The 26234-nt window shown below is 62.2% G+C and overlaps 3 protein-coding genes across 3 annotated transcripts; 2 read left to right on the forward strand and 1 right to left on the reverse strand.

Moving 5' to 3' along the window:
- Positions 1-89: 89 nt before the first annotated feature.
- Positions 90-15824, reverse strand: EZH1 (enhancer of zeste 1 polycomb repressive complex 2 subunit). Its single transcript, XM_063354268.1, has 20 exons — positions 15763-15824; positions 15131-15251; positions 14025-14153; positions 13641-13760; positions 12449-12569; positions 11661-11834; positions 10642-10744; positions 9915-10078; positions 9037-9128; positions 8135-8318; positions 7181-7377; positions 6714-6805; positions 6130-6170; positions 5641-5766; positions 4448-4626; positions 3700-3795; positions 3259-3340; positions 3018-3098; positions 2539-2623; positions 90-2434 (listed from the first exon to the last, which is right to left on the reverse strand). The coding sequence occupies exons 1-20, from the start codon at positions 15771-15773 to the stop codon at positions 2374-2376; spliced, it is 2259 nt and encodes a 752-aa protein (XP_063210338.1). The 5' UTR covers positions 15774-15824; the 3' UTR covers positions 90-2373.
- A 3413-nt stretch (positions 15825-19237) lies between these two features.
- On the forward strand, positions 19238-21959 carry RAMP2 (receptor activity modifying protein 2). Its single transcript, XM_063354420.1, has 5 exons — positions 19238-19333; positions 19453-19603; positions 20620-20730; positions 21077-21179; positions 21555-21959. Exons 2-5 carry the CDS (start codon positions 19543-19545, stop codon positions 21808-21810), a joined length of 531 nt encoding a protein of 176 aa, XP_063210490.1. The 5' UTR covers positions 19238-19333; positions 19453-19542; the 3' UTR covers positions 21811-21959.
- A 280-nt stretch (positions 21960-22239) lies between these two features.
- On the forward strand, positions 22240-25178 carry VPS25 (vacuolar protein sorting 25 homolog). The gene is made up of 6 exons (XM_063354618.1): positions 22240-22395; positions 22554-22699; positions 22785-22838; positions 23242-23330; positions 23857-23932; positions 24495-25178. The coding sequence occupies exons 1-6, from the start codon at positions 22280-22282 to the stop codon at positions 24605-24607; spliced, it is 594 nt and encodes a 197-aa protein (XP_063210688.1). The 5' UTR covers positions 22240-22279; the 3' UTR covers positions 24608-25178.
- Positions 25179-26234: the final 1056 nt, after the last annotated feature.

The following is a 26234-nucleotide window of genomic DNA, read 5'->3' on the forward strand; positions in this document are numbered from 1 at the left end:
CCTCTCCCGGCCCCGCGGTTCAGCCTGGGGAGGGACCGGCGCAGACAACTGGAATTTCCACTCCTGGAGTGGGATGCGGGATGCAGAGAGCCAGGGCTGGATGCAGCTCGGCCCATTGCTACCCTCCTACACACACAAGTACATCCTGCTCCACCCCCCTGCACGCTTCTGACACCCCCCAGCCCTCGGCCGGCGGCACTGGGGCGCTCACAAGCCCCGCTGGGCTCCGGGGTGCCGACTGCCGTGGGGGGACACCCGGGGGGAGGACAGGCAGGGGACGTGCCGCCGCCAGCTGCTCCCGGGGCTAACAGAGGCCAGCAAGCCGCGGGAGGATGCTCGCTACCACTTTATTATGACGAAGGCTACAAGCCACGCTATTTTTAAAGTGCATTATTATTATTCACCGTCAACAAACCACAGACACAAGCCTGGCGTAGTGCAGATATGGCCAAAGTGGCAGAGGACGCTGAGCCAAGAGCAGGGCCGGGGAGAGCTGGGGGGATGGAGGTAACGGGGAGGGGGGCTCAGGCAGGTGCTGGGGTACAAGCGCTGCTCCAGACAGACCCAAACCCCCCCCGAGCCCCGGGAGGGTGTCACGGACAGCAGGAAGGACAGATGGATGGACAGCCTCACCCGCCACGGCGGGAGGCTGGGAAAGGCATGGACCTCTCTGCGTTCCTGGACCAAGCACTGGCACGGGGCTGTGCCCCGGGAGCCCCCACGTTCCCCCAGAGGAGCCGGACGAGGACCCAGCGCTGCTCACCTCTGCACGGTGTCCCCAGACAACCACTGCCCACCGTCCCCAAAGGGGGTGAGGGGCTCCGGCCCCTGGGTCAGGGCTCAGCCGGGTTCCTCGCACCATCCCGGGGCCCCCTCCGGCACCCAGCACCGGGACAGGCTGTCGGTGGCTGCAGCATACGCGGCTCCCAGGGGACAGCCCCATCCTTCGGGCCACTCCAGGCCCTGCTCAAGGAAGACCCCCCCATCCAGACTGCCCCGTCCCAGACCTGGAGCAAGGTCCCTGCAAAGGTGCTGCTGGGGGACGGCAGCCATCTGTGGTCCCTCCACTCCCAGAGCGGTACCCGGGGCCAGCTGCCGGCTGAGAAGGCAGAGTTTAAAGTGCTTTTTTCTTTTTGCATGGGGTGCTAAAGCCAAACCTCCCCCTGCCAGAGAACATTTCCCCTTTATCCCCAGGGCCAGGACCAGCGTCAGAAACCCCTCGGCAGGTTTCTGAGGAGCCTCCCAAACCTCGGCGTAGCAACATTCACAAGCCCTGTGCAATGGAAGGCTCTCCCAGCCTTGGGGACCTGCTCTGTGGGCTCCTGAAGTGCCCGACATCCCCACAGAGCCCGTGCCGCTCCTGCCGGTGACTGTCCTGACAGGGGAGGGTAGAGGAACCAGCTCCGGTGCCGCACAGTCAGGAAGCTCCTGCCCGGAGCGGGGGTGGCTGAGCCCCATCTCCCCCTCCGGGTGCAGCCGCAGCCGGTCAGCAGGGTTCCCCCCCCATTCCCAAAGCTGCCCCACAGAAGCATCCACACACCAGCCCCAGATGTGCCAGGCAGCTGGGGACGGGCACGAGCTGACCAGTCACCCCCAGCCACGAGAGAACGCCGCAGGCTGGGCGGGCTCGCGGCTCCTGCCACCTCCGGACTCTTGCGCTTGCAGCAGCACCCCCGTATCACGGTCTCTGACCGGCTCAGCGGCGTCCCTACCCAAAGTGACTTTTTGCATAGTGCTGCTCTGCCCATCCCCGGGCACCGTGCCACGGCAGGCGGTCCCTGGCCCCCCCGCCAGCGGGGGCAGAGGGGAAACAGAGCCTCAGCATCGGCAGCTCGGGGCCTGGGGACCGCTGCAGCCTCTTCTCTATGGCTTCCAACCCTGTCACTGTCCTCTTCAACGGGACAAAACAGGCAGCAAGAGATAGCGCCCGAGACCAGAGCCTATCCCCGGGGACAGGGGACCACCAGCCCCTCTGCCCCCATGCCGTGACCTGCCTCTCGGTGCAGGCGGTACCTCACTCGCTCTTGTTCTCCCAGCGGTTGGCAGAAAACGGAAAGAGACGACTGCGAATTCGCGGCTGTCCCTCCTCCTGCACCACAGCTTTTCTCCAAGCCCCAGCCGCTTTGGTCCGTGGGCTCCCTGCAGCCCGCAGAGCTGGTCCCGAGCCCGCCCCAGCCCGGGGCTAGCAAAGCTACCGGCGGGGCAGCAGCCACTCACACTCCTGCCCGAGTCTCTCTCCGGGCGTCTGGATGGGAAGTAGCGCTTGTGACACACACAGCAGCGGGAAGAGCAGCAGTCACGTCAGCGTGCAGCGAACACGGCATCGCTTACAAGGTGCAGCAGCAAGGTGTGCTGGGGACCGCCCCGCACAGCCTAGATGATATCCGTCTCCCTCTCTATGCCGACGTACTTCAGCGCGTCTGCCTGGCTGTACCTACAAGAGAGGAAAGTCACGGCTGCTGGAACCTCCCGCGCTCCCCGCAAACGTGCGCAGGGAAAGCGGGGTCAGCCCTGCGCCCGTCGCCAGCCCCAGGGTACCTGTAGTCAAAGAAGAGCTCCTCTCCCGCCTGGATGGCCCTCTTGGCAAAGATCCCTATCCGGTGGTCTCCGTTCACCATCACAACTGCAACCAGAGAGACGGCATCAGAGACGGGAGGCTCCAGCTCAAGGCCAGGGGGTTCTCGCAGTGCTTTGGCCCTGCCTGGCCATCCGCCGGTCCCCGGGGCCACGCTGCCCTCGGTGCCCGAGCTCCGGGCACTCCCCGGGGAGCTCCGGCCGCTCTTGGCGGCGACGTCTCCTCCCAGGCCAGGGCCGCCGCAGAGCGGAACGGGGCCCTCACCAGCAGGAGCGTGATTTGCTGCAGAGAAGAGGAGACTTTGCCCAGGTTTTTGAAGTTCTGCTGCTCCCCCGGGCTCAGGGCGACTGCAGACCCCGGAGAACCCGCTGCAATCCCAGAGCTGAGCAGGACCCCGGAGAACCTTCCCCCACCGAGATCTGACAGGGCAAGGATATCTCACCTTTGGCATAGCAATTGGGGTTCACCGAGTGATTAGCAAAGCGGATTTTATTTCCTTTGCGGGTGGCGTCGACGACAAAATCTGTTAAGAAAGAAAAAAAAAAAAAAAAAAGAAGAAAACTGTGGTGTAAAGACAGGCATGCCGCTCTGGCAACAGACGGGCTGAGACTGCCCGCCCGGCCACCAGCCCCCTGCCAGGAAGCCCAAGTTTCCTCCAGCCCTCGAAGCTGCAGGCGAGTTACCGTTGTTGAGGTTGAAGAGGAAGCTGGACATGTACTTGTCGTAGACCTTGCCTCGCCGGTCAGCTTCGTCCTGTGAAATGAGCTGGAGAAGGAGAATGGCCCCGAGAGACTCAGCACCTGAGGGCACCGCGAGGATCCCTGCGAGGAGCGGTGCTCCCCTTCCTCCTGGAAACACCCCCCCACCCACGGCAGGAGGTCCCCAGGGCTCCCCAGGAGGGGCAGAGACAGGAGCGGGGCTAACCCCTTCCACAACACGCTCCTTTGCGGTGTGGGGGCTGAGGGGCACTGAGATGGGTCCCAAAATGGTGCAAGATTCAATCTCTAGACCCAGTCAGAGCGAGCCATGGCCACGGCCGGGCTGGGGAAGGCACGCTGACCCGCCGGACCAGCGGCCACTGAACACAACCGGCCAGCAGCCCCAGCGTGGGCAGCAGCACTGACCTCGCCGCAGTACTCGGAGATGAACTCATTCTTCTGCACAGACTCCTTGATGAAAGTCCCCCAGCCGGCGACATCCGACGGTGCCAGTAGCAAATGCTGGAGGCCAAGGTGAAGAGGAAACGGTTGCGGTCGGCAGGCCCACCACCCCCAGCACGCAGAGATCACCCCTGAGCATCGGGCATGCCAGAAAGCAGCAGAGAAGAGGTCTCCACCTCCCGGCGCAGCGGCACACGCCGGGGTTAGGGCAGTGCCCAGGAACGGCCGCGCTCTGCTGGCTGCCATGCTCCGAGTCCCAACGTCTCGGGGTCGAGTAACTCCGAGGAGCAAAGGGGAGCCAGTGTGCATCCAGCATCCCCTGGTTTAAGGTGACACACAGCTCCCTGCGGAGCTGTAGCACCGTTACAGGTCGCAGCACCATTAGGCTGGAGCTGCACATACTCAACACCCACCGATGTGCACCTTTTTCTGAATTTTGGCCTTTTTCACAGGCAGTCCTGCCCTGACCAGCAGAATTCAAGACCTAACCTTTCCCTGCAGTCATTTTTACACTCCCTTCCTCACGTAACTCCCGTCTCCTGCTTTCCACACCCACAATCCATACTCCGGATGAAGTGCCGCAGAAGCCTGGGGCAGAGCAGCTTCTCCTCCAGACCTCCTCACCCGAGAGCTGCGGGCGGCTCGCTCACCCTCTCGCTGTTTATCCCCTCCACCCTGAGGCGGGGGTCTGGAGCCACGCTGCTGGCGGTACCTTTTTGAGACCTCGCTGGATGCTGCAGTTCTTGCAGGAGACCACCTTGCAGTCCCAGTGCTCGGAAGCCCCGCAGGTCAGGCAGAGGTCCGGATCGCACTCCCGCACGGCCAGGTAGCACGGGCACTGCTTGGTGTTGCACTGGGTTTTGCAGCGGCAGCCTGGGAAGCGGTTCTGACCTGCAGCGACACAGACCAGGGGTTTCACACCAGGAGGTTTTTCAGCAGAGACAGGAGCCCCCAGACCTTCCTGCCCTCAAAAGTCACCAGGACGGCGCTCACTAAGGACACAAGGAGACGCGGTGAAGGAGAGGCAGCCCGGGCAACCGGGAGCTGGACGCAAATCCCAGAAACGCTCTGGGTGCCCGGGGGCTTTGAGCAGCGCTCACACCCAGAGAGCACGGACCATGCACAGGGTCCTTCCCAGGGAGGCTGTGGCTGCCCCATCCCTGGAGGTGTCCAAGGCCGGGCTGGATGAGGCTTGGAGCAGCCTGGGCTGGTGGGAGGTGTCCCTGCCCAGGGCAGGGGGGTTGGGACTAGATGATCTTTAAGGTCCCTTCCAACCCGAACCATTCTGTGATTCTCTGATTCCCACCTGGGTGGCTGGAGATCTGCCTCTTAGGACTCATTTTGTGCAATTTGAAAATAAACAAGTGGGATAACGTAAGCGTAACAGATCAGTACAGAGAATGTTGGAGCCTGAGCTGGCTCCCTGTCTCTCTGTAGTCCTCCCAGCCACAAGCCGTGCTGTGACCCTGAACGAATCCACCCTCAGAAGCCCCACTGATGTGGGCAAGTGGGGTTACCTCCATTGCAGAGCTGGGAATGGAAGCCCAGAGAGGAAAAATAACCCCGGCAGAGCAGCAACCCAACTCCCACCCCAACTGCTGGCCACAAACCCCGCTCCCAGGGAACCAGCAGCACCACCTGCGGTCGTTGATGCCGGAGGGAGACGCGCGGATGAGCGTTCCCTAACAAGAGCATGTATCTCAGCTGCCGAGAGTCGCGGGGCAGCGCAGAACAGCTTCCCTTCGGCCTTCAGCAGGGCTGCTATTCAAACTGCCGCAGACGGACAGAGCAGCGAACGCCGGAATAAAGCAAGCCTCCGGCAAGCCCCAGCTGTGCCCCCTCCCGCCGGTCTGTGCCAGGAGACCTGGCCGCTCTCCCGCCCCCCAGCCCCAGGTTTCTCCTTACAGTCAGGGTTGCACTGGCAGAACTTCTCGCAGAAATTCTGAGTCATGATGCAGGGGCAGGAGCTGTCACAGGGATGCTCGGGGTGGTCGCAGGGCTGGTAGTTGTACACCTGGGTAGGCGAATTATCTAGAACAAGAGGAGAAACGCCCGGATTAGAAGCTGCACGCTGCAGAAACGTTTAAAAGCAGCAGGGCCAGGGCCTCTGGAGCAGGGACGGTGCCAGCTCCCCGTTTGCCTGCAGAGGGCAGGGAGCCCCGCAACTCCCATCGCGCAGCTCCCGCAGACCCACGGCTGCGGTTACCGACCCACGGACGTGCCTGCTCTGCCCCCATCGGCCCCGTCCTACAGCGGGGCTGCACGCCAAACCCCAGCCTGCCCTCTGGCTGGAGGCCGCCCGCACCGTACGCCTCAGCGGCGGCGAGAACTCCGTCCCGCGGGCGGGCGGGCGGCCACGCAAACCCGGCGCCACGCAGCCTCAGCAAACGCTACCTTTCTTCAGCTGGATTTTCCTGCAGTGCGCGGCCCAGAGCCTGGAAGAGAAGCAGAGAGGGTCTGAGGGGACGCACGGGATGCTGGCGGGGAGAGCCGGCCATGGCTTCTTCGGCACCGGCGGCCAGACGGAGACTCCAGCGAGGCCGTCTGGCTGCTTCATGCATTAATAACCACCAGCCGGCCGCGAAGCGGAGGAAGATGAGAAACGACACAGCTATAGCATTTGTTATTTAAGGGAAACGCTAGTGCCAGAATAATACGGGACACACCGGGATCAGCACACCAGAGCAGGTTGTACGCCGGGGAGCTGAGGCCACGGCTGCTGTCAGGATGGCGGTACGGCCCTGCAGCGCCCTGCCACCCTCCCCTCGGGCTGAGCTGGGGCCGCGGAGCCCCCAGCCGTGGCAGCAGCGCGGGGGGAGGCCGGGGGCAGCAGCCGGCCGGCAGCACGGGCAGCCCCCCGCGACAGCGGGACGTGCGCGCAGATGGGAGCCAGATGGGGATTACCAGGAATGTGCTGGCACAAAAAGCGGTGGATCTGGTTGCGTTTTAAGAACAAAACAAGCTTGTCCAACACTTGCCTGTGCTTCCTTTTCTTCTTCTGGGATGGATTCATCAATTCGTTCGTTGGCAGTTTTGTTATAAGTGATTCTTTCACTGCAAACTGAAAGACCTATGAAAGAACAGAAGCGAAAAAGAATAAAGTTCAGCGTGCTCAAGTTGTTTTTATCTAAAGCATGAACAGGGAGCACAAGTAAACACACACAGGGGGGTCCCAGGAGCAGTACGCGGGCAGTTCTGCCCCATTTCACGGACCGCGGGTGCCATTGTCCCTCGTGCCTGGGAAACAACAGCGCCCGGCTCAGACAGGGCTCTCCGGAGAGAGCCAACAGCACCGGGCACACGCGGGGCTGCAAAATAACAACATCGAACTGCGCAGAGCGTTGATGCGACACATTCCTCCAGGCGGTGTGTGGCAGAGAAGGAAAAACAACCGGCAAGCCGCTTCCGAGGCCTCCCTTCGCTCCCGCCCGCTCCCGGCACCCACCTGCTTGCAGGTCTTCGTCCCCAGCAGCCTGGCAATGGAGCAGAAGTTGTTGAAGTACGTCCCGTGGAAGACGCGGAAGAGCGACTCCTCGGCTCCCGTCCACTCGACGGGCTCCTGCGGCGTCTCCACGGCGAAGAGCTGGGAGGAGGCCGGGCTCAGCTTCTGCTTGGTGGGGGTCTGGCAGCGGGAGTTGGCCTCTGGCGGGGGGGAAAAGGCGGACGTCGGGCCGAGCACAACATGGCAGCGCACCCTCGCTGCTGCGGCTGCCGAGGGCAGTGGCCCCCGGGACACGCTGCCTCGACCGTCCCTGCACCTCATGGCAGTCCCACACCAGCTGGGATGGTGGCACTGGTCCCTCACAGCACCAGAGCCACCATGACACCTTCCCCCCACCAGGGATGGCCCAGGACAGAGATCCCTGACCAGGGCAGCAGCATCAGTGAGGCCCGAGGACGAGGAAGCTGCCCTCCCCTCTCGCACCTGAGAGGGGACCCAGACGTATGGGACCGCTCTGTCCCCTGGGACCTCATTCTGCCCCAGCCACCGCCACGTCCCCCAGCATGGCAGGAGCAGCTCGGTGCTCATCTGCGGCCCCAAGGAAGTGCTTGCCCCTGGCAGGTCCACGGACAGGCCTCCCTGCCCCATCCACTGCTCTGTGCCGTGCTGGGGACGGGTGGCCGACGGGCATTGCCGGCCGGGGACACCGTCCTCGGCACAGCCGGGCAAGGTGCTTGAAGCTGGGGGCTCATGGCTTTGCAGGTCCCAGCAAAGGTCTCTCTCGCAGCAGGGAGGGCAGGATACGGCGTCCCGCGTGTTTGTTTAAGCCCAGCTGGAAACCCTGACTCCGTTTGCCTGCTCCGAGCTCCGCCGCGGGGAGCCACGGAGAGCCCCAGCTGCGCGGTGCCGCCGTCCTTACTGCTCACGGAGGAGAGGGGGGCCGGGCTGGCATCGTACCCGAGGAGCTGGAAGCCCACTCGTTGCCCGTGTCTCGGTCGCTGTCGCCCTCCCTGGTCTCGGCGACGGCGGAGGAGGCCGGGGCGTTTGAGCAAGAAGCGCCCACCATGTGGTGCCTGCGGCGGCGCCGGCCCGAGCACTTGGACCTGGGGTTGTGCAGCGCAGCGAACTCCTTGGCTCCTTCCTGCAACCAGAGCAGAAGACAAGGCGGGTGGCAGATGACCAGGGAACACAGAACGGCTTCTCCACAGACCCCGGGACAAGCCCTGCCACCACCCAGAGAAGGTGGAAGACCTTCTTCACAGTCACTTCAACAAGTGCCAAGGCCCTGCCGGCTTTGCTTCCCTCTGCACCGCTGCCTGGTCGGGAGAGGCTCCCTGGCCTCTCCGCTCTGGTCCCCTTGCCCTGACAATGAATTTCTCCCTTGCCCTAGCCCTAGCCCTGCAGCTCCCCCGCACACCCCGTGTTGCAGCAGCCGACCAGCTCCGACCCCACCAAGCACCCTCTCTCCCCACCCGCAGCTCCGTCCCCGGCCACACAGCGAGGATACATTTCTGAAAAGACCATTTAAAAATATTTCAAGCCTTCTCCCCACCCGCTAGGTTCCTTCCTCAGCAATTTGAACCCGGGCTTCATTTTTCAAACACTGCACCGAGGTCACAAGAAATCGCTCGTCGCCACAACTTCCCATCTGCTAGCTATGAAATTAGTCTTCGTTAGCGATTTGCTAAAACCTGGTAAGGTCTGTCTTTGGATTCACGCTCCCCCTGCATCCAGTGAGGATCGGAACTAATCCTGAAATACCACCACAAGTTGTGAAAAGGACCCGCAGGGTTCTGCAGAGCGGGATTTGGCCGGGTCACTTCTCTCGGGGTTTCAAAAGCAGCGATGCAGAAACCTACCAGCCAGAGGAAACAGTCTGCGCCGCAAGGATCTGGCTCGATCTTGGTCTCTCTATTCTTTCGTTTGTACACATTAGGAGTAGCATGAAAAGCTGAAAAAATAATAGTTATTTTTACTATTAGCATCCTCCGAGGGTCTCCCCCCGGCGCTGCAGGGGACAGGGGCAGGCGGTCGGAGCCCCAGCAGGGGCAGGAGATCCCGGCCAGCCCCGCTCCGACCCGCGACGGGACCCAGCAGCACCGGGACACGCTGGGGAAGGAGAGGCCATAGGAAAAAGATCCGCTTTCGGACTGAAAGAAAAAAGACCACATGATCTTAATGTTATATCTTTTAATAAATAATTCACTGGAAGGAGTCCTGTGACTTTCCAAAGAAGCCCTCAGACCTGGGAAACAGCAGGTCCAACAGCTACTCGGTATCCAAAAGGCTCTGGCAGGACAAACCGCAGGAACATGACTAAGGTGAAGCTGTAAGTTCCAGTGAGGCAACAAAACACAGGGGCATGTCCAGACTTTGGAAGCGAAACATTCAAGCCTTTCCCTGACGAGCTTCTGCAAAGCAAGAGTAAAGTCTATTCGTGGCTGTGCTTCTGGCAGATGCTGCCAGGAGGCTCGAACGCGGCGTGCTGAGCAATGGTGAGAGAGGGGACGGCCACGCAGGTCGGGTTTTACCATCCGTTTTGAGCGGAGCCGTCTTTACAAAAAGGCTTCTGAGCACCCGTCAGCTCCCGAGGCCGCACGGAAACTCCGGGCGGGCACCGCCCGGTAAAAACTGCGGCACAGACACTAAGCAAGGCGGACAGAGAATGAAGCACTGAGGAAAAATGAGGAGGAAAAAAAAGGGCTCTAGGGAAGCGTCCGGCCGAGACTGCACTTACGATGCAGAAAACAGTCGTATTTGAAGCATCGGCGGCAGAAGAGGGTGTGGAAGGAGTGCAGGGACTGCTCCCGCTGCACCGACTTGGCGCAGGGCCCGTCGATGTTGGGGGTGCACTGCGGCGGCAGCACGTTGGGGTCCGACACTTCCGTCAGCTCCCGGTACCTATTTGACAAACACAAACACCCGCAGATGTGCCTGCTTTTTCTAATCTGGGACATTTTACACGACTACGTTACTATCTGGGCCAGCAGGACTCCGGCCCGGGTAGCCTGAGGCCAAACTCAAGTTTCTAATGCTCAAAAATCGCTCTGCTGATGGTGCCTGCAGCCAACTGAGCTCTCCCTTCTGGTGAGAGCGCACTGCTGCCTCCTGACATACAGACGGCAATTGTTGCTACGCAAAAAATTGTTTGCAAGGGCACGTAGCGATAGGACGAGGGGCAACGGTTATAAACTAGAGCAGGGCGGGTTTAGATGAGCCATGAGGAAGAAGTTCTTTCCACTGAGGGTGGTGAGACACTGGCCCAGGTTGCCCAGAGAGGGGGTGGAGGCCCCATCCCTGGAGACATTCAAGGCCAGGCTGGATGAGGCTCTGAGCGACCTGATCCAGTTACAGATGTCCCTGCTCACTGCAGGGCGTTGGACTAGGTGGCCTTTAGAGGTCCCTTCCAACCCAACCCATTCTGTGACTCTATGAAAGGTAAGAGACAAGCGGAGATCTTCTACCTCTCTTTCATGTCATCTGGGAAGCCGTATTCAGGAAACATGGAAGAAATAGCAGTGAATATCATGTCATTTGGAAACCGCTTCTTCGAACACTTCTTGTTACCTAAGGAAAAGAAGAGAGACAATTCCTCCGTTAAGATGGAGGTGAACGTGTCTTTCCTTCCTCTACAGAGACCGATTCCACTCGCTGTTCAAGACCATATTCTAAGAGACAGAAATATAATCCCACATACAACGGATAAACCTTTTATCCTGCAACCAGGCTAAAAAGCATTTCCAGATGCAGGACACTGCAACTTCCAGAGTAACCTAATGTCTTTCTGGAAGTACTAACAGTTCCTTCAGGACTATTACTATTTATTTTTACCAAGAGAGGATTTGCAGACAACGCTTTTCTGGTCCTGGTATTTGTGCTACCCGTATCGCTACAAACCAAAGACGAAGATGGAAACTGCCAGTCAGCACTCCTAAGGTCACGCAGGACACACAGAATTCCCACAAACCAGAGCAACAAGAACTCCGGGTGGCACAGGAGAGGGAAGAGGGACACGAATACATGGAAAATGGGTCTGGAAGGGATTCGAAAAGGTCCGCCTCCCTGGCCTACAGCAGGGTCAGATCTACCTACAAACCTACTGACAGGCGCTTGCCAGACCGGCGCTTGGAGACCTCCGAGAGCAGAGATCCCGCAGCCTCCCCGGATAACACCCCGCCGCTTTGCTCATCTGACCATGAAATGGTTTTCCACATGACTCATCTGAATTCTTCCTCCCGACACTTTATGCCGGTGACTTCTTCCTCTGTCCACAAGGGACAGCGAGAACAACCCACGTCCCTTCTGCTTTCCGTTGCCGTACCAGAGCTCGCCCAGCCAGTCACCACAGCTCGCCCAGCGGGTCACCACCTCGGTGACACATCAGTGACCAGGAGCGGTGGCAGGAGAGCCGTGGGGCAGCTGCTCAGGTAGGGCAGGATGGAAACGTGACCAACGTAACCCCAGTTCCTGCGGCCAAACCCACCTTCCACCGCAATTCGCTTTCTTTTCCTTGTGACCGGCAGCTCCTCTTTCCCATCCTCCTGTTTAACCTCAGAATCATTGTGTCCTTCCTCTTCCTCGTCCGAGTACTGATTCAGGGCATTCACGAGCTCCAGGAACACGGCATCGCTGATGAGGACCGATCCCGAAATCATTTCTGAAAACACAGAGAGATGTCAGCCCGTTTGTGGGAGTGCCATCGTCTTGCGCGCTCCTCATGGTGGTAAACCACAAGCCACCCACACGACGTCGTCAGCAACCAGAATCCCCCTCTCAGTTTTGTAGGGATAGGTGGGATTTTAACGCTAGAGAGCCACAAGAGTGGCGTTACATTTTTAGCAATCCCAGGACAGGCCATTCCAGACAGTTTCCCCGGCCTTCCTCCCCTCCCGGCAGAGTTTTACGATGGGGAAGGCAGCGCTGTAGGGAAAGGTGCTGCCTTTTCAGAAATGAAAAGGCTGATTAAAGCCTTAGCTGAAGGTCACAAGCGAAACGAGTTTGCCGAGCTCCTCCTGACCTCTAGCAGGTGTTCCAGCACCCCAGAGCCCCGTGAACAAGAGTTCCCGAGCTCCCCCCGGCCCAGAACAGAGCGGGGTATCAAAAAGCAGGACCATGTCCTTGCAAACCAGAGCAGAAGGAATGTTCCTGATGTTCTGCTCTAAGAGCTCCCACGGAACAGCTGGTTACTGCTGCCACCTTTTGACTTCTTAACTACTTTGAGAAGTTGTTTGCGAGAGACTGAGCGGGCAGCGCTGGCTGCTCCCGGCTTACCTTCCTCTCCGTGAACTTTCCCGTCATAGTTATTAATAAGCTCTTCGATGAAAGTTTCGTCTTCTTCCTTCACCTCGTCCCCCATGTAAGGGATATTGCACAGAACAGTTTCATCCTCCACCTGAAAAGAGACCAGATACAACTCCGAAAACCAGGGCGCCCCGATCCCCAGCCCCGCTGCGTCTCTGGGGCTGCTCCGCTCTCTCCGCCCCCGCGGATGGCACCGCTGCCCCCCCGGCCTGCAGCTTCCGACGTCCCACCACTGACATCTCCCTGTTATCCCAGGCCAGCAGCACAGCTCTGACCCCTGAAAGCGCAACTGGCTTTAAAAAAAAAAAAAAAAAAAAAAAAGAAGAGCTGTGCCTCCGAGGCTTACAGAAACTCAGGAACACGCACATCGCCAAGAATAATAAACAGCCAAAAACGCGTCGGAGAGATTGTGTTCGAGGCAGAGCAGAAACTGGAACAGCGAGAGGCAAACCGGTAACTCGCTCCCCGCAGGAACACAGCCAAAGTGAGGAGCGTTCTCGCGTTAGCCGCAGGAGCGAGGACATTGGACCTTCATTGCCATGGCACCACCGGCCGAGGGCTGGTGTCACGCTGCTCCCCAGGCTGCTGCGGGAGGCTGCGGAGAGCCCTGCAGGTGCGGGAAACACATCCACACCTCGCGCCAGGCAAAGAGCCAGGCCAGCCACACACCACCGGCTCGTCTGACAAATAATCTTCACCGCGGCACGCCAAAACCTGCGTTTAAATCGCTCCCCGCACTACCACGATGGAGGAACCAACCCTCGGTAGCATCTTTACAACAAGACCAGCAGCGTAATCCAGTCACAAAGGAAAGGACCCGCCTAAGAATTAAAACCCTGCATTTAAAAGGGAAGAAAAGCCTTAAGAAAAAAAAAAAACAAACCAAAAACCAAAAATGCCCCCCAGAAAAACATTTACACCTTGAATCCTGTGAAGTAATGGTGGCCCTATCAAGGGGCCAGGTGTAGAGGAGAGAGTAGGTGGGTGAGACAGCGTGGATACACGGCTGTTTCACGGGATTCAACAAAACAAGCAACTAAAACAACACTTTCCGTCATCTCTCGAGCAGATATTGCTCAAAACAAGCGGGTTGAGGAAGGCGTAATCACCCCACGACCACGTAACCACCACACACCAATCGCAGCAAGACCTTCCGACGTACCATGAAATTCTGCTGAAGAGGGGACCAGGAGTACATGATGGGCACCAGCGCCACTGTGTTTAGGGTCCTCATGTACAGCGTCTGGCTCGGAAATCCTGGGAAAATGCTCTCAACAGTACACTGGAAAAGAGTTAACAAGAGGGGCAGTGAGGAAACCGCCCTCCAGGACACATGTGGTGAAGCCTTGTGATCACTTTTTGGGGCTCCTGCATAGGAAAAGCCTTTGGGGTGTTCCCCCCCCCCCCATTTCTGCATCCCAGCAGGGTGCGAGGCACGGCCTGGCACTGACACAGGACAGCACACACAAAAACCGGCCCCTCGCAGCCCCCTGCGAAGCCAGTTCCAGCCCACACTTGCTGCCGCCGTGCCCTCTCCCCTCCAGACCTGCTTGAGGAAGGGGTGCCCGCTGACCGGCTTCATCAGCTGCACCGGCTGAACTCGGAGCTTCTTCCAGTCTTCGTTCAGGATTTGGGTCTTTTCATGCACCTTCGCAAAGTTGGCCACAAAGAGAGCCTGAAACGAGAGAAAGCGGCACTCAAAATTGAAGAAACCACGTTGAGAACACTAAAAAAACCCCTCCGGAGATTTTGTTTCAAGTATCAAAACGCATGCGAGGCAGAGCATTCCAAATCGATGATACTCGTTAGAAGGAATCCTAATTGAACTCAGCACTGGTACAAAACCGTGCTGAAAATCGACCCGACGGCCGGTGACTTTTGACAGCTCCTGATCCCAGCCACCCTCTCCCAAATCCTGCCGGCCCAGGAGAGCAGCGTCGGAGTGTCCGGGGACCCGCAAGCGTGGCGGGGGCTCTAGTGGGGGAGACACCGCACGGAACGAGCGGAATGAGCCTCCTGCCGCGGCTCTGCACGAATCGGCCCCCGGATGCTGCCACGGCTCGGGGCTAAGGATGGAGCCGGGGAGAGGCAGGATCCCTTCCAACTCATCGAATCACAGAATCGCCCGGGTTGGAACGACCTTTCAGACCATCAACTCCAACCACCAACCTGACACTGACAAAAACCATCACTAAACCGTATCTCTAAGCGCCGCGTCTGCCCGGCTTTTAAATACCCCCAGGGATGGTGCCTCAACCCCTTCCCTGGGCAGCCTGTTCCGATGCTTGATGACCCTTTCAGTGTAAAAATTGTTCCTAATATCCATCCTAAACCTCCCCTGGTGCAACTTGAGGCCGTTTCCTCTTGTCCCATCGCCTGTTCCTTGGGAGAAGAGCCCGCACCCCCCCTGGCTACACCCTCCTCTCAGGGGGTTGTAGAGAGCGAGAAGGTCTCCCCTCGGCCTCCTCTTCTCCAGGCTGAACACCCCCAGCTCCCTCAGCCGCTCCTCGCAAGGCTTGCGCTCCAGATCTGTTCATCCCGCGTGCAGCTAAAACTCCGCTTATCGATTCCCGGGGCCCACCCGATCGATCGCGGCTCGAGCGAAGCCCTCGGGAGACGCCGGTCCTGCTCCCGCGACCACCACGTCCTCACCTTCGCGCCCATGTTCGCCTGGAACCTCTTCAGCTGCCGGAGACGCATGTATTCCGACTTGACTTTTCTTTTCCAGTAGATAATGCACTTCGACGTGGGAGGAGCGGCGATTTCCATTTTGCTATAAAAGCGCAGAAAGGACAAATACCGAGTGACGGGAGAGCTCCGCGCTGTAAACAAGCGCTATTAGGAAAAACAACCCCTGCGGATTTTAAACGCGTCGCAGACTTTAACTGGGGGGAAAAAATAACTGCGTAAATCTCCTCTATTTACGGAACAACCACGGCTCAAAGCGCCCTGACAAACCCGGGGGGGGAGGTTGGCCGGGTTCCTGGCCCCCCCAGCCCCCACCACCCCCTTGTGGGCAGCGACACGGACCCCCAGAAACCCCGAGGGGCGGGGGGGGGGTCACCGTGTCCCCCGCCACACGCCGCCGGGGGGTACGTTGGCTCCCGCACCGCCCCCCCCCACCGCCGCCGCCGCCGGGTTGGCAACGGGGCACCCCAGCGCCGGCCCCCCCCACCCGGAAAGGCGCCCGGCGGCCGCTCCCTCCCCTCCCGGACCCTCCCCGGTTCCACGGGGCCCCCCCGCGGTGATTCTCCCCCCCCCCGCCTCCTCGATCCCGCACTTACTCCTCGGCCATCGCGCCTGGGCGGGGGGGACGGGGGGACGGGGGGGGGCCCAGGCCGCTCGCCCCTGCGCAGCCGCGCCACGCCCCGCTGAGGCCCCGCCCCCGAGGCCCCGCGGCCACGCCCCCTCCCGTATCCGCCTCCGCGCTGTGGGGCGGTCCCCAAGCCAGGCCACGCCCACTGCGCGCAGAGGCCACGCCCCCTCGTGTACCCGCCTACGCGCTGTGGGGCGGGGCCAAATCAGACCACGCCCCCCTCTGCGCTGTGGCCGCGCCCCCTTCGCGGTGTGGCCCCGGCCCCGCCCCGGCGGGGGGGGTCCTGCGCGACCCCGGCCCGACCGGGACCGGTCGGGCCGGGGTCGCGCAGGACCCCCCTCGCCGGGGCGGGGCCGGGAAGGAAGCAGCACCGGTCCTGCCCCGTCCTTCCCCTCCGGTTTCCCCCCCCCGGACGGGAGTTGGGGGCTCCGCGCTCCCGGGAGATCCGGGACACCGCGGGGGGCACACAAGCGGGGCCGGCCCGTGCCCGCCCCCCATCCCGCATCCCGCATCTGACGCCTTGGAAGCTTCGCTGAGTCAGCCCGGTGTGTCCCCATCTCCGCCACCCGGACCTTCCCGGGCATTGGTTCGGGAGGTGGCGGGGGGGGGCGGACCGGGAGCGGGATAAATCCCCGGGCGCAGCCCCCAGCCCGGCAGTAGAGGTGCCGGGAGGATGTTCCGCGGGGTGCAGCTCTTCTGTTGCCTGCTCCTGCCTCTGCTCCAGCGGGGTAAGGGCAGCACGGACCCTCACCCCCCCACCACCCGGGGGGCGATCCTGGGGGTGGCGGCTGGGTGTGCACGGAGGTGTGGGGTCTGGAGGGTGTGGGGTCTGGAGGGACAGCGAGCCCCCGCGGGGTCCCCGGTCCGTTTCTCCCCTCCGTCCCAACGCGTCCGTGCTGGGCGGCAGCTCCCCCCGGTTCCTCCCGGCCTCCCCTCGGGGGATGCTCCAGGCAGGGTTTGCCCCCGGGGTCGGGGTTGGCTCAGAAACGGCTCTGCCCCAGTTGCTGCCCCCGCAGCCCTCCTGCTGCTCTTCCCTCCCCTCGGCCCGGTCCCCTCTGCTGTGCTCAGCTCACGCTGGGAGCAGGAGGGGTCCCTGGTGTGTTGGGACCACCCCGGTCCTTGCCCCAAAGCTGGCTGGGCTCCGAGGCTGGCACTGGCGGTGCAGCCCTGGCACCCCGTGTCTCCTTGCTGCAGGGTGCGGGGACACCGAGTACGGGGACCTTGAGGACGAAGGTAAGACCTTGGTGCCATTGTCCCAGCACAGCTCTGCCTGGGTGCTGCCGCTGGCAGAGGCGGTGTCCGCTCCCCTGGGGGACGGGGCCTGGCCCTTGCATGGTCCCATGGGTCCCGCCAACGCCGATGGCACCATCTGTCCTTCCAGGTCTCTACTTGTACCTGGACGAGGACGGTGAGTGGAGCTGCCCTCCTGCCACCCTGCCTGTCCTCCCCACAGCCCCGTGCGATCTGTGCAGGGGATGACAAGAGCCCAGGTCCCGTTTTGGGGTCCCGTGGGGCCCTGGCAGCCCCAGCGTGGGACCCCCAGGGCCATGTGTTGAGCTCCCGCATGGCCAATGGGGCACCCAGCCCTCGCTGGGCAGAGCTGGGAGTTTTCCCCGGGGGTGTCCCCAAACAGCCCCCCCCGAACCTGGGCTCAGGAGAGAGCTGGGGGTTGGGTAGGATCCCAGGGTCTGGCCGGTGCTCTGCAGGACCGCCGGAGGTGCTGGGGGGGGCAGCCCGCTGCCAGGACACCTACCAGGACTGGATCTCCCTCTACTGCTGGGCCCCCTTCCACGCCACCCTCATGGCCACCCCCGAGGGCAGCCGCTGCCGCTGGGACCAGATCAGCAGGTGGGTCGGTGTCACCCCGGCGGTGCCGAACGCACGCTCAGAGTGGGGCTGCTGCTGTGGATGTGTCACCGTCCCAGTGGGGTGGCCTGATGCCACGTCCCCACAGCACCTACAGCGAGCTCTCCAGCTGCACCCAGCTGCTGGCCCAGCTGCTCTCCTGCCCCTGGCCCGGCGCCGTCCTCGACACCTTCTTCCTGCAGGTCCATGCCGAATACTTCACCAACTGCACGGGCACCGGGCCCCCTGGGCTGGACAGGCTGCCCCCCGGCATGGCCGTGGCTGCGGCTGTGGGGCTCAGCTGCCTCGTGCCCCTCGCAGCCGCCCTCACGCTCAGCAGAACCCGGAGAGGGGCTCAAACACCATCGGGCAGCTGCCCAGCCCCTGCCTGCCCCCGCGCCGGCGAGGGGCCCGCAGCAGCCCCCGTCCCTCCCAGCCCTGGGAACTGATGAGCGGGACGAGGGTGAGGGGACAGGGCAGAGCAGGGACGGGGGTCTGGGTGTCCCTGGGGATGGAGTGGGTCCTGTGGCACGGGGGGAGGCTGGGCCCGGGGCTCTGGACCCCCGCATCTGCCCTGGGAGGGGGAGCATCAGGAGAAGGGTCCCGGGTGGGTGGTCCCGACCCTACCGGGGCCAAGCCCCTTCTTCGGCACCCCGAGGTGGGGGCTGGCAGAGAGTGCCAGGGATGCCAGGCTGGGGAGGGGGGAGCCTCAGGCCTTGGCTGGCAGCCACTGTCCCATCCCTGCCCATCCCATCCCATCCTTCCGGACGCCGGGAGGCTGCGCTGAGATCACTGGGTGTCTCCCTGGCAGAGGCTCCCGCCGCCCGGCCGGAGGCTTCAACAAAGAGCAGGACCAGGGGGCTCCCACCCTGTGGCCACTAGAGCGCCGGGGCCTGATGGCTTCCAGATGTGGCCACTGGCCCGTGAAAGGTCCTGCCGTGTGCCCTGGAGTGGTGGCTGCCCGTCCCAGGGAGCGTCGGGTGGCTCTGCCAGGATGCTGAAGCCCGGCGAGATCAACTTTCCGCAGCAGGGAGGGTCCCCCCGAGCCGAGCTCCATCGCGCTCCGACTCTCGCTCGGCGTCCCACGGGCCGGCTGTTAAAGGGAAAGCTTTGGGCTGGCGCTCTGCCCTGGGCCAGAGGTGAAACGAGCTCACCCGGCCTCAGCCCGGTCCTCGGGTGGGAACGCTGTGGGGTTGGGGTCGTCCCCGGTGGTGCTGCTGTGCGGGGGGACACGGCGCCAGGAGCGGGGGGCGCCGGCAGAGCCGGGCGGGCGCCAGGCTGGGCGGTGCAGGAGGAAGGCGTCGGATGGAGGAGCGGAAACCTGGGCCAAGTCTCTGCCCTCTCCCCGCCACCCTGCCTCAGCCTTGCGGCTCCTGCTGCCGCCCTCCCTCCATGGCTGTGGGGCTGCCCCTGCGACACCGGCCATGGGGCAGGTGCCCCGGGGAGCCAGATCCCGGGGTGTCGCGGCCGTGGGTCCCCCCGCCGCCCCCACGCCCGGGCGGCAGCGCCTGTCCGGGGACGTTACGCTTCCCCGTCCACTCCCCCCGGCTGCCGGGCTGCTTGCCCTCCACGCAGGAGACGAGGGATTTCACAACCCAGCCCAGACAGGATTAAAGAGAAATACACAAGTAAACAAATAGCGGTTTGGTAAAACTGGACGTGCTGCGCGGGGAGCGGAGCCTCCGGGCGGCCGGGTGAGGCGCGAGCTGCCCGGGCGATGCCCGCGGGGGCCGGCACCGCGCGGCGGGGTCCCGCCGGGAGAGCCGCGTTCGCGCAGCGCTGAGCAATCTCATTTTTCACACGTCTCCTGTAGTCAAACTGCCCCTGTCAGAGGAAAGGAGTTGCTTCCTGTTATTTCCATTGAAATACTTGTCCCGGTCATTAGCTGGCAGGCTTTGGCAGGATGGCACGGCGCGCGCAGACGGGCTCCGGCCGCCTCTCCCGAGGGCTCCTGCTGCTCTGGGGTAAGTGCGGGGCGGCCCCGGGGCCGCGGCTGCCGGCGGCGGGAGGCTCTTTGCCTCGCACCACCCCGCACGCGGCCGCCCTCCTGCGCGTGGGGCCCGGGGACGGGGTCCCGGCTCAGCCCGGCCCGCCGCCCACCCCGCCATGGGGCCAGCCTGGCAGCACCGGGGGCGGCCATCGCCCGTGTGGCCAGGGGCAGGCGGGCACCGGGCGCTGCGGGGCGTCCCCCACCACGCTCATCCCCCATCCTCCCGCAAATGGCCCACGGGAAGGGCTGGGGAGCCCTGCGAAGCCCCGGGCTGGGACAGAGAGGGGCTGGACGGGGCCGTCGGGGACAGGGAGCGGGACCGGGCAGGCTGCCCTTGCCGCAGCCATGGTGCCAGCCCGGCCGTGCCCGAGCTCCGCAGGAGCGGCCCAGGCAGGGCCCAGCGGGGTGGTTCACCACGCGACCGGCATCGCTGCCCCACGGCGTGGACCCTCAGCGAAGGGTGGAATATGGACGGGGTGGTTTTCTTGGGCCGTGGGGCTCCGGTGGGCCAGGCAGCGGGCAAGCGGCCAGAGGGGTGGAGGCGGTGCACGGCGGTCTGCGCTGGGTGTGGGCAGATGGCGGGCGGAGGGGCTCTCCGGCAGTGCTGCGCCACGGCCAGCGCTTCCTCTTCCTGCCCTGGCCCCGTCCGGCTGCACTGCAGCCACCCGGGACAATGGGGTGGCCCCCGCGATGGCTCCCCGCAGGTGGGGGGGCACACTCCACGGTCCCCACGCAGCCCCTCCGAGCCCGTGGGCAGCTGCCCGAAGCCTGGATGCCCCCTGCCCACACCCTGCCCATATGGGGGGCTGGATGCCCCGGCCCCAGCGTACCGGGCTCTGGCCAGGACAGTTCCCCACACCCTCGCCGCCGGCTCCAGAGGCCCCCGAGGGACACCTGGCAGCATTTCCCTCCTGCAGACCCCAGCCTCCGCCGGGGCAGCTCCCCCACCAGCGCCTGTCCCCCTCTGACCCTGTCCCCTCCCCTCCGCAGCGCTCCTGGGGACTGGGCTCTGCCAGGCGGGCGCCGAGCCGGAGGGCTTCAACCAGGACGCCAGGACGAGCCCACCCGTGGCCGCGTTCAACTGGACGGCCCAGCTCGTGGGTGAGTGCTGGGACTCAGCGAGAGCTGGGCAGTGCCGCGGTGCCGACAGTGCCCTGGCCAGGGCCAGCTCTGCGCTGCAGTGTGACCCCCCCCCGGCTTTCCCCTGGCTGCTTGTCCTCTGTCTGTCCCCAAAATAGCCAGGCTGTGCTGTGGAGCCCTCCCTGGCACTGGGCATAGTGGGGGCAGCCGGCAGCAGCCTGCCCTCCTGCTGGGCATTGTCCCGGGGCTGCTGGGGGATCCAGCCCCCCACCATACCGGTGTCACCCCCACTGGCCTGGGCACAGGTCCGGGCGCTGGGTGCTGGGTGTCTGGCAGGGAGCCTGCGCTCAGCGCCTGTCCCCCGCAGAGGAGACGTACACCAACATCACGCAGAAGTGCTGGGAGTTCTTCGTCGACCTGATGAGGAACGTGACGGCGTCGGAGCTGTGCGAGTGGAAAGTCATCAGCAGGTACGGGGTGGATGTAGAACCCTCCCGGGCAGTGCTGCAGGGACGCAGGGGCGGGCTGTGACAGGCTCTGGGGACATCCTCGACTTGGGGAAGCCGTGTGTGGGGAGCCTTTGATGGGGGCATTCCCTCCGTCCCCAGGGACATACAAGCGGAGCAGCTCCCAAGACAGTGAAAGTGTTTGATCAGGGAAAAGCCCCCGGGCTGTGCCAACGGGCACCAGCTCTTGAGGAACCCAGGGCCACCTCCAGCAGCTCCTGCTGGGTGCAGAGCAAGCCCTGGGCTGTCCGGAGGGGTGCTGCTGTGCCACGGGGGTGGCTCCCCCGGGGGGTCCACCATCCCCATGCCCTCCTAGCACCCCGCATCTTTCTCCCCCAGGCCCTACAGCTTGCTGCAGGCCTGCCTGGAGGACTGGGCTGACCACCTGCGCTACGGCTACCCCAATGCCCTGGCGGAGCAGTACATCTTCCAGAGCCACCACCGTTACTTCCACAACTGCACCCTGGAGCACCAGGTTTACTTCGACCCTCCCGAGGACGTCCTGCTGGCCATGATCATCGCCCCCATCTGCCTCATCCCTTTCCTGGTCACTTTGGTCATCTGGCGCAGCAAGGACGGCAAAGCTCAGCCCTAACAATCCACGCTTGGGTGGTCTGCCCGTCGCAGGCAGTGGGGCGGGGCGGCCAGACCACGGGGCAGTGGCGGACCTGTGGGTCCTGCCCCCTTTTCCCGGCTCAGCCCCACGGATGGGGAATTAAAGGCTTTTTCCCCCCAAAACGTGCTGCTGTTTCTGCTGCGGCTCCGCGCCCCGCGGGGACCTGGGCGGGGGGGGGTGTGGCTCCGCGGGAGGGGCGTGGCTTAGCGATGTGGGTGGGGCTAAGAAGCGGAGGGCGGGGTTTAGCGAGGCGGGCGGGGCTTGGTTGGTGGGCGTGGCTTGGTGGCGACACGGCGTCGCGGCGGGGGCGTGGCTTAGTGTGGTGGGCGGGCGGGGCTAATAGAGGGCGTGGTTTAGCGTGGGAGTGGTTTGGTGTGTGGGCGTGGCTCGGCGGAGGGCGGGGTTACGTAGGGGTGTGTGGCCTGGCGGAGGGCGGGCCGGAAGCGGAATGGGGCGGGCCGGAAGCGGACCGGAAGCGGGGCGGAAGACGGCGGCGGCAGCGGTTCCGGTGGCGGCGATGAGTTTCGCGTGGCCCTGGCAGTATAGCTTCCCGCCGTTCTTCACGTGAGCGCGGGCAGGGGACGGCGCCGGGGCGGGTGGTGCGGGACGGGACGCGCGGGGCTGAGGTTAGGCCGAGTTGGGTCCGCCGGGTCCCTCCGCGGAGCCGCCCGGTCCCGGCGCGGCCGCTGAGCGGAGCCTTACCGCCTCGCCTTCCCCCGTAGGCTGCAGCCCAACTGCGAGACGCGGCAGAAGCAGCTCTCGGCCTGGTGCGCGCTGGCGCTGGCCTACAGCCAGCGGCACCGGCTGCCCGCCATGACGGTGCGGGAGGCCCAGGACAGCCCGCTCTTCACCAACCGCCGCCTGCAGCGTATCCTTTGGGGCCCGGCCCCGCTGCCTTCCCGTCCCCTCCCTCCCTGTCCCGTTCGGCCACCGCCTCCTTAACACGCGCCCAGGGAAGCTCCCGCTGGAGTCCATCCAGGTGGTGTTGGAGGAGCTCCGCAAGAACGGTGGGTGCCCTTCGTCTGTCCGTTCATCTGTCCCGCGGCCCCCGTAGCTAGGGGTGCAGGGAGGGTGTGAGCTGCTGGACAGCCTCCCTCCCGGCGCCAGTAGCCGGCTCCTGGGGCTCTGTAGCCCGGCCAGCGGGTGTGGGCCGTGCCACTGCTTTGGCAGGGCCCCTGGCTCCCCGGGGTGGGTGAGGCTGTGGGGGGAAGAGGGGGCTCCAAAGAGAAATGAATTTCTGTAAATGTAGCGGTATTTATGAAGTTGGCACGAGCGGCCGCGTGGTGGGCAGAGGCGGGGACCTGAAGCTGCCGGTGGGCGCAATGTCCAGCCCGCGTCCTGAAATCGGCGGGTTTGGTTGTTACTGCAGACTCGCGCTCTGATTAAATGCCTTCTCCCTGTTGATTTTAGGGAACCTGGAATGGTTAGATAAGAACAAAACCAGTTTTCTGATCATGTGGAGGAGACCAGAAGAATGGGGAAAGCTCATCTATCAGTGGGTGAGAATGCAGAAGCTCCTGGTCCCTGAACGGGCTTTCTGTGTCCGAGAGGACAGGGGATATTGGCTGCGCTTTGTGAAGAAGACCGCTGTAATATTTTTCTCTTGCTTCCTCACTGCGTTTACCTTTCTTCTTCCGTTTCTCTCTGTTGTAGAGAAGCGTAGAGATGTTACAGCTTTTCACTTGCTGTAAGATGCAGTTTGAGCAGCCGACGCAGTCGTCCCCTCCCACTGCAGCTGGCTGTTCCCTGTGAGGACAGAGCAGTGTTGCTGCGTTGCCTTCATATGGCAGAGTCCTTGTTGCGAAACGCATGGGCAGAAAGAGCAGAGGGTCAGGGAAAGCGACCATCTTAGTTTCCTCAGTCGTCATTTCTTGACTCTCCAGTGCCCCAGAGCATTTCCAGAGTATTTTTGCTCATCAAGTGCTGTCTACGTTCCATTTCGCTTGCACTGGAATGTACGAGAGATCACGCTGAGGATGTTAAATCACACAGGTGAGATTTGCTGTATTGCTTTTATGTTTCCAGGTGTCGAAGAACGGCTTGACCAACTCTGTATTCACGCTGTATGAACTGACCAGTGGAGATGACACAGAGAACGAAGGTAATGTCATATGTTATGTTCCGGAGCAGGTTTTCAGAGCTCGCCTGATTTGAGCGTGTAGACGGTTGATTGTCAGACCATGGTTTTGTAGATTAAATATTTTAAGGTTGCTTATGCAAGCTCACACCAACCGCCACTGGCAAATGCTGCTCTGAAGGCTTTTTTACCACTTTGAGTGAGCATCTCCCTTTGTTATCACTGTTTGCATTTTAAACCTTCCCCCACCCCACAAACCTCCCTAGTGCGCAGCTCTTATCTGGCGTGAGGTGCGGGGTGTTTTGGTTTTATGCCTGGCTTCTGCGCTGCCTTTGAGACTGCTGTGACTCATTCCCTTGTCTGTCGACCTTCAGGCTTTGTTCCTGATGCAGCAACGTAGTGATGAGTCTGTCAGTGTAGCCGTGACTCTGGATTTGCCGTAGTGTTGTGGCGCTGGAGTCTGAAAGGTGCTCTTCAGAGCCCTCTGCCTCACTGCCACCGGTCCCTGGACTTTGTAAGCCTCTCTGTTTCCTGATGTGATTTATTTTTTTCGTTTCTGTTGATGGGGATCTCTGTCCTTCCCTAGAGTTCCACGGCTTGGATGAGACCATGCTGCTCCGTGCCCTGCAAGCCTTGCAGCAAGAGCACAAGGCTGAAATTATCACGCTGGACGATGGCCGAGGTGTGAAGTTCTTCTGATAGGAGCACCCTCCCCTCCACTCCGGCTGCTGAAACAGTTCTCGCTGTGAAGGTTCGCTCTCCTGGCCTGGTTTCAAGCCGTGACCGCAAGCAGCTGCGTACTCGGGATTTCTTGGGGCAAGGAGAATCTGCGAAGCCTTCCAAAGACGTGACTTGTTAGAAATATTCAGAGGTCCTCTGTCTGTCTTTTCTCCCTGTTGATTGTGTTTGAGAGGCTAAAGCTGCTCTAGGCGCTTCTGAGAGGGACCACCCAGAAGTGAAATAATTGGGCTGCTGCTGCTCATCCCCGTTCCTGCGAAGGACACAGCGTGGTCTCTTCAGCTGCCTGGTCAAGCTTGGCCTCAAAGGGCACCTCCTTCCCTCCCGCCAGCCGTGTGCTCGGGCTCTGCAGCCCCCGCGGCTTTGCCAGGCAGGGTGAGAGCGAGCACAAGGAACTTGCTGTCGCTGCTGTGCCGTAGAAGCCCTCAATGGCGGAATACGTGCTTGCTGTGAAGCAGGCTGTGCAGCGGGGTGGGGGTGGATGCCAAGGAACTAATTTGAAGTAATTAAAATGAGATGTATTTATAGAGCAGCCCGGGTGTTTTCGTCTATCTCTAGTTTTCCATCAGAAACAAAACAGAGCAGTGTACCAGATTCTTGCCCTTCAGCCGCGTTTCCTCACTGCACCAGATGAGCACAGCCGCGTGCCGGGGGGAGGCTGGCCCTGCCGAGCCACCCCCCACCCCAGTGGGAAGCAGCAGCGCAGGTGCTTTTTTTCCACATGCCGGAGCTACGGACTGTGTGGGCCCTTACTGCCTGTCTTCGGGGCAACCTTTGATTTCATTTGCCATCTGCGGTCCGCTGAAAGCTAATGGGTTCGCTGCCGAGGTGGCGGGGTAAGCTCCGTGCAACAGCGGCTGGTAGAGGGTATGACTAAGTTTTTTAGATTCTGGGTGCCGATAAGGAAGTACCCAGCTTGTCAGAAACCACGAGCTGGCTACAAAGACCCGGTAAATCTTTAACGGCTGACTGGGGCAGCTGGACGGCTGTACCGGGCAAGGATTGCGCTTGCCTTGCCCGTTCTTTGCCCGAGCATTTGGTGCTTGTTGCGGGCAGAGGAGGGGGATGCTGCGCTGGAGCGACCTTTGATCGGACCCAGCGTGGTCGTTCTCGGGACCTGCCGAGCACACGGCGCCCGCTCCCCGGCGCGCTCCGGCCGTCTGTGCTCAGCCGGCGCTGAACAGCACGTCCTGCCCTGGGAGGAGAACTCGGCACTGGTTCAGCTGCCGCGCTGCTGACACCCCTCATCAACGGTAGGTAATGTTCAGTGTAAGACAAGATGCCGGAGTCCAGGCTGAGTTTGTGGGGGCGTAAAATTTAAGTATTTCCTTTTTGTAGCGGGAGCCCATTGACCTGAACTCGGCGGGATGAACTTGGGCTTGATCTGGGCACGTAGCTCTGGAGCTGCGGCTGGAGGCTGGTGACCAGGGTTCCTCTGTGCCGGTGACAGCAGTGCCATGGAGGAATTCGTTTGATGCTGAATAACGAGCCTTTAGCAGCCAGGCCTGGGATGTTTATATTCCTTGCTCTCTGTAGATGTGCTGCTGACCTCTCGGCATTGTGTTCCGAGTTGCATGTGCTGTATGTA

The sequence above is a fragment of the Chroicocephalus ridibundus genome, chromosome 17 (assembly GCF_963924245.1).
Source record: "Chroicocephalus ridibundus chromosome 17, bChrRid1.1, whole genome shotgun sequence".
NCBI classification, from domain to species: domain Eukaryota; kingdom Metazoa; phylum Chordata; class Aves; order Charadriiformes; family Laridae; genus Chroicocephalus; species Chroicocephalus ridibundus.

Excerpts from the sequence above, each read along its gene's own strand:
- EZH1 (XM_063354268.1), bottom strand. Across the intron at positions 14,154-15,130 it reads AGGCGAACATGGGCGCGAAG|GCTCTCTTTGTGGCCAACTT; the intron begins GTGAGGACGTGG and ends CTCTCGTTTCAG. Across the intron at positions 8,319-9,036 it reads CAGACTGTTTCCTCTGGCTG|GAAGGAGCCAAGGAGTTCGC; the intron begins GTAGGTTTCTGC and ends CTCTGGTTGCAG.
- RAMP2 (XM_063354420.1), top strand. The coding sequence starts at position 19,543 with ATGGCACGGCGCGCGCAGACGGGCTCCGGCCGCCTCTCCCGAGGGCTC. Across the intron at positions 19,604-20,619 it reads AGGGCTCCTGCTGCTCTGGG|CGCTCCTGGGGACTGGGCTC; the intron begins GTAAGTGCGGGG and ends TCCCCTCCGCAG. Across the intron at positions 21,180-21,554 it reads GAGTGGAAAGTCATCAGCAG|GCCCTACAGCTTGCTGCAGG; the intron begins GTACGGGGTGGA and ends TTTCTCCCCCAG.
- VPS25 (XM_063354618.1), top strand. The coding sequence starts at position 22,280 with ATGGGGCGGGCCGGAAGCGGACCGGAAGCGGGGCGGAAGACGGCGGCG. Across the intron at positions 22,839-23,241 it reads GGAGGAGCTCCGCAAGAACG|GGAACCTGGAATGGTTAGAT; the intron begins GTGGGTGCCCTT and ends TGTTGATTTTAG. Across the intron at positions 23,331-23,856 it reads GAAAGCTCATCTATCAGTGG|GTGTCGAAGAACGGCTTGAC; the intron begins GTGAGAATGCAG and ends TTATGTTTCCAG.